The following is a 10,335-nucleotide window of genomic DNA, read 5'->3' on the forward strand; positions in this document are numbered from 1 at the left end:
CCTCGAATTGTTTTCCAATATAAAGATTTTATGGCAAACTTAATTAACTGTAATTAACTCAATTAACTGTAATTTTTATCTTTATGTCATATGATGATAATGCAGTTCAAACATGACAGTTATACTATCTGGCATCTTTGTAAAATTTTATTATTTGTTTTGACATTTCATGCTGCAGAAACTTTTATTTATTTTGTTTTATTTACAAAAAAAAAAATTAAATTAAAAAACTTTTGTTAAAAATTTAACATTATAAAACTACAATAGTGCTCAATCATGCCTACTATCATCGCTTTAGATACCTCACTCTCAATGCAACGTACCATACCCGGTCGAAGTGAAGAAAATGCGTTGACCTATCATCAATTAGCCCTCAAAGGCATCTCACAATTGCTGGAACATTTGGCAGCCACTTCCAAATTGGAATTTGCTGCCCTGTTGACCTTCAGTAGTACGTGCGAATTAAAAGTAGATTTTACACGTGATTATGATCAAATTAAACAGACCGTGAAAAAAGTGGAGGCGGGTGATAAATTGTGTCTGATGTCGTTGATGAAAAGTGTGGCTACTATATTTACCACCAATTGGGGTACACAGTCTCAATGTCAAGTTGTGGTGTTTACTGATTGCGGCTTAGGCTTTGGCTCAACATCATTGAAAACATTTCTGCAGCAGTATGTGGGCAAAGAACATGAACCGGAATATTCGTGGGTAAAAGTTTTAAAGCCGGTTAAGTGGAATTTCATATGTTTAGGTGTGCATGGAGATACTTACTTTACCAGAGCTGTTACCGTTTATCAGCAATTGTTAGATTTTACTGGGATTAAAGGTATGTTAATAAATAAAACTTCTCATTTTGTTATTTATTATGTTTATACTTCCAGGGCAACTTTATATGACCAAAGCTCCCAAAGATAGCGAAAGCAATGAGTCCGCAACGAATGAACAACAGAAGTCTACAATGCCGGGTCATAAAAGTGAATTAGGCAGAACAGCCATGTTTGAAATGATTGAAAAGTTATGTGATACCAATTTTAAACCATATGAAGTTATTCTCAAATGTGGAGGTTACTTTCGCTTGGAATGTCCCGTCTTACTTTGGCCTCCTCCACAGCCTTTCCAAATGCCCAACAGTGAAAACGTTAAATCCACCGCCAGCCCTTTAACTTTAGCAAGTAAATTAGAAATTTGTGGTTATTTAGCCTTGACCGACATAGGCTCACCTTCCTCTCTAAGTCGTCATCTTATTATACCCAAAGTGGAAAGAGAGAAACCAAGTCGTCGTTCATCCGACAAGTCTGGTACAGCAGCAAAATTATCAACGGAAAAATCGGCTAAACTAGATGTTAATAATGCCAATTATGAATTTGAAAAATTAGAACAAGATATCAGAGATTTTTATACCAAAGAGGTAAAGGGCGAGGTTGAAGGTGAAGCTACCAATGAAGAAAATGATAAGACTCCTACGCCCGCACCAGCCATCTTAAATGAAATGCAAAAGGAATCCATGTGTGTTCTACTACATGGTGCTTTAAAAGTAGAAAATTTAGCTGCTTTAGTTTTGCTCAATGATAATTGGTATGGTTTCATTTATTCGTATGCGGATACAAAAAAGAAATCCAACTTAATGTTAAATATTTTACCACCCGGTAATAATGTCATACCTTGGTTAGGTGACTTACAGATGTTGGGTTTTGCTGAGGATTTATTGCCCGGCGAGACGGCCGCCTTTCCCGTTAAGGCCGACAAACGTTCCTATTCGCAGAGTTGTGTGGTTTGGATAAATCGCATTAGTTTACAGTCGGACATACAAAAGGTATTAAGGCATGCGAAGAAAATGCCCGAGAAGACTCAACATTTCTATAAGGAATTAAATCGTATACGTCGGGCAGCCTTATCTATAGGTTTTGTCGAACTTTTAGAAGCTATGGCTACACTGTTTGATAAAGAAGCCATTAATTTGGCAGCAGTAAATGCTAATCCTGAATGTACGATACAATTGAAGCATGCATCCATTGAATTGAGGAAACCTTCTAATAGGGATTTAAAAATATCTATAGTTCCTGTACCGGTGCAGACGGTAAATCCCACAGCACAAGGTGTGGCGGCCACAACTGCCGGGGGCAATTTTGTTTACTAATTTAACACATTTTATTATTATTTCTTTAGCATGTAGATTTAAGTAAATATTTAATTATCTTCACTGAAAGATTAAAAAAGTAATGCAGTGGTCCAATGTGATGGATTCTTGTAGTTAAAGTTTAATTAAGAATGTAGAAATAAAATAAAGTTATTAAGAAACCTAATATTGTACCTATTATTATAAATATGAGATAGTTAGATAGATAGATAGATAGATAGATAGATAGATAGATAGATAGATAGATAGATAGATAGATAGATAGATAGATAGATCGATCGATAGATAGATAGATAGATAGATAGATAGATAGATAGATAGATAGATAGATAGATAGATAGATAGACAGATAGATCGATAAATAGATAGATAGATAAATAGATAGATAAATAGATAGATAGATAGATAGATAGATAGATAGATAGATAGATATATAAATAAATAGGTAGATAGATAGATTAATAGGTAGATAGATAGATGGATAGATAAATAAAAATTACTTTATTTATAAAAAAACTGAACTTCAATAATATTAAATTTACACAAACAATAACTTTAACGGTTTAAAAACGTATTCAATCTGGCAATACCTATTTTTCTTCTGTTAACACTAGTCAGTGAATGCCAATTTTAAATACGAAGAAGTATCATAACAAAACTTTTACAATCTGTGATTAATTCTACGTAAAATTTAAAAAAAAACTAACTTTTTCTAAAAAAGTATATAAATATGGGAGCACCTGAATTACCTAACGATCCTGGAGAGGAGGATTTACGTACCACACATATTGTACATCATCCTCCCGCACCCAGTGATGATAGTGATGACAATGAATCTATACAAGATACAGGTGCCTATGATGGTTATCAACCCTTATCAATGGATGAGAATAATATTGATTATGGTCATATTCGCGTAAATGCTCCCGATGATGTCGACGATCTTAATGATGCACATCATAATAGAGAAGGATTTACTAGAATACAAGAGAATAGGGACTTGGATGAAGGTGAGCAGTTGGATGTGGTGCATGGTGATCCCAATATGCCTCAAATAGAAACAGCCGATGTTGAAATCGAAAGAGCAATTTGGAATCAACCACGGCCACAGGAGTTACAAATTGAATTGGATGGCAATAAGACACAGCAGGTATGTGGGTGTGGTTTATTTTGGTAACCAGCCTCTATAGGTCTATTTTGACGATCATTTTAAAGCTCAAACATTTACTATTAAAACGTTCGTTTCACGGCAATAGTCAATTTCGAAATCTTTTTAAATGTTCTTATTCAATTTGAGATGATTGTTAAAACTGTTGTGAACATTTCCTTTTCAGATCTTAAATGCCATGGCCAATTTTCAATTACCCAATTTATCTGTGCCTGAATGGGCGGCCGGTGTACCCGAAGAACGCTGGAAGGAGGAGCTACTACAACGTATACGACAAAGAAAACCTTCTGATAATAACTCTAAAATGGAAGTGGACAATGAACCTAAGTAGAAAACATTCCCCCAATAGAAGTTCTAATATATATAATAAATATATACATATATAAAGTAGTTATTATATCATAGATTTAAAATTCATCTTGCTATTATTAAACGTATTATACATATTAAACTAATAAAAATATAAACCCCATATAATAACAAACAGATAAAAAAGCAAATAGAAATCTGTATTTTTTATTTGTTTTTTTTATTTAATTAAACCAATTTAATAAGATGATTATAATATAATGTTAATGTTTAAATATGGGCATAAAACGATTATTTGAAAAAAAAAAAATGAAAAATATCAAAAAGCTTTTCATGGAAATAGTTGGCAGCCCTTAGAATGCTGCTAATAATGCTGTACCAGCAGAATTGATTTTAGCATAGACACCAGCCTGTGGTGTATTCGTTAACTCTCTTAGTTTGTCCATAACATAGTCTACTGATATGACTAACGCCGAGGCCTCTTGACCAAAAGGTGTGGTAGTTAAATTACCTATAGCCTGCATGGAACGATAACAGGCCTCCAAATCGGTGGCCCATTTAAGAAACTCAACCAAACCCTCAGTGACCATGCGACACTTTTCACCATTTGCCACTGACGTGGTCTGAGTTGTGGTTAGATTTAAATAGAATGTTGCAATAGCAATTTGTAAATTATTGCTTCCTGATTTTATGCCATTAATGTGTTCAATTAGGGGAGCCAAACGTTTATCAACCTGTTGTCTGCCCGCCTCATGTTTCATTATATTGGCCAAACAACGTATAATCATTAACTGATTGGGAACTGAAGTGGTTAAGTGTTGAAGTAAAGCATCTAGAAAATTCATAGAATTTAGGAGAGAAAACACTGCTTCACTGCGTACGGCCAGACGAACAATGTCGATAACGGGGAATAGTAATTCTGTGAAGAATTAGATTTTTTGTTTGTTGAGTATTTATATATAAAAAAAAGTGTGTTGAATTATTATTTCTTACCACTAGGCCATCTTAGTAGTATCTGCAAAGCTTCAATAGCAGTTTGATCGACGTCTGGGGCAGCATCGGTTAATCTTATTACAGATTCTAATAGATTATTAGATACTTTTTCGTTGGTTGCTGGCAGTTTATTGTTAAATTCTCTAAAAGATATATTAATTATAAAGTTATCTGTATTGTAATGTTTAAGTTGTTTTTCTTTGTAAAACTAACTTGAGCTTTTCCAAAACTTTTGAAGGATCACAATTATCAAAAGTTAAATATGTGCTTATGGGAAAATGTTTATCGCCTGAAAAACAATATGAATAAAAATAAAGTTTATTAAACAAAAATATAAAAAGTAAACCTTTAACAAAATTGACATCGACTTTTGGTTGATTAGCAGCGGCAGTGGTGTAACTTGAACCTCCGGTAAATGGATCAGCATTACCGATTGATTGGAAGTTGCTATTGCTCGAACCGGGTACATAACGATTGCCACCAGTAAATGGATCGTGGTAGGCACTAAAAGTTAATAACAACAATTTCAAACATTATTTCATTATTTCATTTATATTTTATAAGAGACACATACCCAGTTGTAGAGTTAACTTGTACTGGCGCATTATTAGAATTTTTAATAATAAAATTGGCCACTTGATCTAAATAAACCTGAGGTAAATTGTTGCGATGTATAAAGGCTTGAGCTGAATGCCAAGGATCTTCACCACGATTATAGGGCAATTTTAAGGGAGGCTCTGTATCCGATATATCCACAGAGAATACATAGTCATATTCCTGATGATACAAAAAAATATTTATAAGTAAACGTCTATTTTTATATTAATAATTTAACATACTTTGCCCTCGTATAAAGATTTACCCGAAGAAGCTTGAGATCCGCCTGAAGCTCCGGTAACATCACCTACTAAATTCCATTTACCTAATTCCCAATTATAACATTTAACCGAACCATCAGCATGTCTAACCATTTTCGTTTGACCTTCACGAGTGCCATTGGTAAGTAAAGCTTCCGGTCCTGGCAGGCTATTGCAAAAAGAATTTAGAAAATTTCCGTTTAACGAAACTTAAGACAAACAAAACAAATATATGTACTCAGTCTTTTTTACACCTCCTAGTTCTTCGGACATTTGCTGCTTTCTAGTTTCCACAGCCAATTGATAGGCATTTAGTACGGCTTCACTGGCCATACGCTGAGGATCTTTGGTAAATACTCTTACCACACCATCACTGCTGCCCGTAGCAATGTCACCATTACTTAAACATGTTACAGACCACACAGATTGAGCTGGATGTATTAGAGCAGCTCCCACTTCTTGTCCGGTATTTATATTCCACATGCGCAAGGAGCTATCCTCACCACAGGATACAATACACTCTTGGGCTAAAGCTTTTTGTTGAGCTACAGCATAAATATAATTGGTATGACCACTCATTTGCTGTACACATTCACCATCTTCATTCCACACACGTATAATGGCATCATTGGCACATGATATTAGGCCACCATTGCTTAGGGGCAATATGCCTCTAACGCAATCAGTGTGTCCTTTGAGCATACGTAACTTTTCGCCTTTGATATTCCAGTAAAATATATTCTTGTCGGCTGAACCTGTTATATACTTCTTACTCTCTGGCATTGAAGCCACTGCCCAAACGGCGGCTTCATGTCCTTTTAGTTCTACAAAAGTAATACCACCATCTTGATCAATTGACCAAATACGTGCCGTTTTATCCCAACTGCCGGTAATAAGATTCTGAGGTTCAACACCAGATGCTATGGAGCAGACTGTGGACTCGTGGCCTTTTAAGGTTAAAATGGGTAATAAGCTATTCTCCTGATATATGCACACAGTGGCGTCATTACTGCCCGTACACAACCAACGTTGACGTTCACAGTAATATACACAGGCTACAAAGTTTTTATGATCCTGCAGTGTAACCGCTTCAATGTAGCCTTCATCTAAAGGTTTCCACAATTTGGTCGTTTTATCTCTAGAACCCGAAATAATCATTTGACCACCTTCCGCCAGCGTAGCTCCGGTGGCTATGGAACGTACATCCATACTGTGACCTAAAAGCTCACAGCTTAATTTGTAATTGTCTAGTGTAAAAGACATTTTGAATTAATTTTTATTAATTGCTTAACTTTCGGCTGGTCGAAGTAATAATAATACAATCTTTAATTTTTTGTTATAAAAATTAATATAAACAATTTGTTTAATTTGCAAAATTTAACAAAAAACACAAAATCTTTTTGCAAGATGATGCAGCAGCAAGCAAAGAGATCTGCGCCGACAAATATAGACGATGACGGCGTCTGGAACTAAAAAATTCGGAGCCGACTCAAAACCGACCGTTACACCCTGCAAAATTTTTAGCAGTATTGAAACACTACACAGTGGGATACCAAAAACAAAAATTAATTAAAACTGTAATTTTAGGAGCGGATTTTTTGTAATTATATGCTTTTTAATAATCAGATTCGTTAACATAAAAATGAAATCCAATATTAATCCCCTTTGATTTTTTAGGAAAACTTAAACAACAATGCAAGAAATGTAAGCATAACTACTCTCGAGGTTTAATTTTAATTTAATCATTCACCTAAAGGTTGGCTCTAAGAAATATTAATCTGAGACCAAACAAATTTCGTCTAAGTATAGTTTGAAAAAGTGAAACGGAAACATGAAAGCCCCTTTTAAAAAGGACCATTTGATATTATGATTTTTCTTAAAGAAGAAACAAGTAAGATATTATAGTCGGGTGAGGCCGACCATATAATACCCTACACCTGTTACAAAAAGGAAAATGTGATTTAGTTTTCATAATAAAAGATTTATTTTGCATAAAACTGTGGACATTTATGTTAGATATTGAAGGGGGATTTTTATAGGGGCTGGGGTCATATGAGGCCCTATAATTATAAAGTTAATAATGCTCATCAATGCTAGTATAGAACTTGATTTTGCAGCTTTTTGTCGACATACGAGTATTTTTGACATAATTTCTGTATAAGTAAGCTTCCTACAAGCCAAAACTTTTTGCCATTTTTTTAAAATCGGACCATCTGACTGAAAATAACTATAATGCTCATTACTAGTTTAAAAATATTAATTCAGTGACGAAATAAGTAAGTTTTATGCGAGCTAAAATATATCTATCAAATTCAGTGAGAATCGGTCCATATTTGACCCTACTGCCCATACAAGGTCTCGTTAAAAGAAACGCTCATGACTGGCTTAAAAATACGAAGAAAGTAATGAAATGCGACATACGAAAATTTCTTTCATTTTCCATAGGCTTTATCCAATTATCTTTGAAATTTAGACCTGTACCTGGCGCACAAGATTTACATGGACAGCCAGCCAGACGGAAAAAACCAAAAAACTATAAGTTCCAATCTTTAGGAGAAAGATTAGCGATTAAGATAAAATTAATCCTCGAAAGATGTTTTCACCTTCGTGAGAAGGGTATATATAAGTTTGTCATTCCGTTTGTAATTTCTATAATATAATTTTCCGACCCTATAAAGTATATATATACATTCTGGATCCTTATAGATAGCGGAGTCGATTAAGCCTGTCTGTCTGTTGAAATCAGTTTTTAGAGGTCCCCGAGATCCGAATCTTCAATAATTCAGTTAGACATGCTTTCGAGAAGATCAAAAATCGGTCTATAAATAACGGAGATATGAGCAAAAATCCGAGACAACCTCTGAAAATTTTATAAAAAAACCACGTTTTTTCATGCTTTGTTAAAAAAGCAACAACAACACTGTAAATTGGATAAAGATGTACATGTACATGTGTATTTTTTGTATGTTTGGATGCTGTTCTGTTCTCACGAAGGTAAGTGGGTATAGCAAGAACAAGGAGATAAATATGTTGGTAATACAGCTCATATTTGTTTGAGGGTGGTAATACAGTTTGACGGTGGTATTACAGTACAACGGTTAATATTTCGTTCTGCTACAGTTTATATATGTTTGTGTGTATGTTATGTCTGACATGTGTGCGGAGATACAAAATAAATAAAAACTGTTTTTTTAAAACATACTTGGTGAAGGGTATATAAGATTCGGCACAGCCGAAGACACTTCAAAATATATTTTTTTGTTTTTAATTTAAGTTTTCATTAATTTTTATATTAAATTTACAATTGTCTTCTTCTTTTTATAAAATATGCATTGTTTTGGATAACAAACAGTGAAGTTTTCTGTTGTTTTGTATGGCAACACTGCGAAGTTTAATCTTGTACTCAAAAACATCAAAGGGGATTACATTAGATTAAAATTTTAATTGGCACTTGATCCATCTCAAAAACCCACTCTTAAGAGATACAACAATATTTATGAAAAATTTTTGTCTTCTGGCAAATTTTTGGCACCTCTTTATCGCCAACATTAATATTTATTTATTGACCATACGATAATTGTTTGCTAAAGAAATTTAAAAATTGTTGTTAGAAATATTTAAGCGCCGGCTAATTACACTTGAATTTCATTCAGATAAAACATGCATGCATGCAACACCGTGGCAGATGCTCAACATAAAAGGTACACAAAAATATTTGTTTAACATTGAATTTAAATTGAGCAAAAGTTTTATTTAATAAACATAAATGGGGTCAAGTTAGACAAAGTTGTTATGTAAATAAATAAAAATTTTTTATTTAAAATGTTTTTATCATAAAAATTTTAACATGTTAACCAATTTAAACTTTCAATAATATCCAAGCTCTAAAGCAGTTTAAATAATGTTGACAGTGGTTTTTGTTTTAAGCTAAAAACAAAATATTAACTAACATTTGTTATTGTTTGTTACATGGAGTTGTTCAGTTTTGGGTCCCCAATCAAATCACCAAGAATGAAATAGAAAACGAGCAAAAACTAAAAAAAAAACAAACAAACAAATAATAAAGTTTTGTACCCGGGATTAAATAAAATTTTGCTACAGTAGCTTGATATTGGTATATTTAAAATTGTTATTGTAATAGTTGCATTTGTCTGTAAGAGCTGGTTTTTGAGTTGGCAATCAAATGCCAATTAATGATTAGATTAGTTAATCTAAAAATAAATGCAAAACCTTTAGTGTTTTTAAGTACAAGATTAAATTTATCGTTATGAAATGATATAGTTATGAAATTTAATTTTTTTTTGTAATAATTCCATTAATGTGAACGGTATTTAAGATTCGACACCGCCAAACATAAAACTCTTACTTGTTTTATATTAGATTCCTGATGTACAAATTCCAAAACAATACATAGTGCAAAACAGTAACAATTTTAACTTTTTAAAAGTTCTCCAGGGTAAAATTGTTGAAAAAACAAATACATCGTATTAAAACAACTGCATAGAAAAATATAAAAGTTAATCAAAAAATGCAATTGACTGATCTAAAAAAAACATGCATATAAAAAGGAATTCTATGATACAATAATCCATTTTTTAAATAATCCAAAACGATTTTTTTTTGCGATATGATAACAGTTTCAATAACAACTGTGTGATGTATTTATTTAAGCGAAAAAAGACAACTACAATTGTTTCAGTAAAAAGGTTTTTAAATTCATTTTATGGAGATTTTTGACAAAATTTCAAATTTTCTCACTCAAAGGAATATTAGAATGGTTTAAGGTCTGCGTTGTAGGATTTGTATTCTGTACATAGACGTCTATATAGCACACAAATTTTAAAATTATTAGTTTATCGGTTTTAGGT

General features: G+C 33.0%; 3 protein-coding genes across 4 annotated transcripts; 2 read left to right on the forward strand and 1 right to left on the reverse strand.

Annotated features, from left to right (window-relative positions):
* Window positions 1-143: 143 nt before the first annotated feature.
* Window positions 144-2,306, forward strand: LOC111687662 (integrator complex subunit 14). Its single transcript, XM_023450119.2, has 2 exons — window positions 144-829; window positions 885-2,306. The coding sequence occupies exons 1-2, from the start codon at window positions 277-279 to the stop codon at window positions 2,138-2,140; spliced, it is 1,809 nt and encodes a 602-aa protein (XP_023305887.2). The 5' UTR covers window positions 144-276; the 3' UTR covers window positions 2,141-2,306.
* Window positions 2,307-2,774: 468 nt separating this feature from the next.
* LOC111687663 lies at window positions 2,775-3,792 on the forward strand. Its single transcript, XM_023450120.2, has 2 exons — window positions 2,775-3,290; window positions 3,475-3,792. Exons 1-2 carry the CDS (start codon window positions 2,871-2,873, stop codon window positions 3,637-3,639), a joined length of 585 nt encoding a protein of 194 aa, XP_023305888.2. The 5' UTR covers window positions 2,775-2,870; the 3' UTR covers window positions 3,640-3,792.
* Window positions 3,793-3,816: 24 nt separating this feature from the next.
* On the reverse strand, window positions 3,817-6,869 carry LOC111687661 (phospholipase A-2-activating protein). 2 transcript variants are annotated; one of them, XM_023450118.2, is made up of 7 exons: window positions 5,706-6,869; window positions 5,450-5,636; window positions 5,185-5,387; window positions 4,957-5,114; window positions 4,824-4,899; window positions 4,611-4,753; window positions 3,817-4,536 (listed from the first exon to the last, which is right to left on the reverse strand). In XM_023450118.2, the coding sequence occupies exons 1-7, from the start codon at window positions 6,728-6,730 to the stop codon at window positions 3,971-3,973; spliced, it is 2,358 nt and encodes a 785-aa protein (XP_023305886.2). In that variant the 5' UTR covers window positions 6,731-6,869; the 3' UTR covers window positions 3,817-3,970. The 2 variants fall into 2 exon arrangements, with proteins under 2 accessions (XP_023305886.2, XP_046812182.1); XM_046956226.1 differs by having other exon boundaries at window positions 4,824-5,114.
* Window positions 6,870-10,335: the final 3,466 nt, after the last annotated feature.

Source organism: Lucilia cuprina, chromosome 2 (assembly GCF_022045245.1).
Source record: "Lucilia cuprina isolate Lc7/37 chromosome 2, ASM2204524v1, whole genome shotgun sequence".
Taxonomy (NCBI): Eukaryota; Metazoa; Arthropoda; class Insecta; order Diptera; family Calliphoridae; genus Lucilia; species Lucilia cuprina.

Bases quoted from the DNA above. Each gene is read 5' to 3' on its own strand.
- LOC111687662 (XM_023450119.2), top strand. From the start codon at position 277: ATGCCTACTATCATCGCTTTAGATACCTCACTCTCAATGCAACGTACC. The intron at 830-884 runs GTATGTTAATAA...TTATACTTCCAG, and splicing joins AGATTTTACTGGGATTAAAG to GGCAACTTTATATGACCAAA.
- LOC111687663 (XM_023450120.2), top strand. From the start codon at position 2,871: ATGGGAGCACCTGAATTACCTAACGATCCTGGAGAGGAGGATTTACGT. The intron at 3,291-3,474 runs GTATGTGGGTGT...TTTCCTTTTCAG, and splicing joins ATGGCAATAAGACACAGCAG to ATCTTAAATGCCATGGCCAA.
- LOC111687661 (XM_046956226.1), bottom strand. From the start codon at position 6,730: ATGTCTTTTACACTAGACAATTACAAATTAAGCTGTGAGCTTTTAGGT. The intron at 5,388-5,449 runs GTATGTTAAATT...TTGTATCATCAG, and splicing joins AATCTTTATACGAGGGCAAA to GAATATGACTATGTATTCTC. The intron at 4,537-4,610 runs GTAAGAAATAAT...AATTCTTCACAG, and splicing joins ACTACTAAGATGGCCTAGTG to AATTACTATTCCCCGTTATC.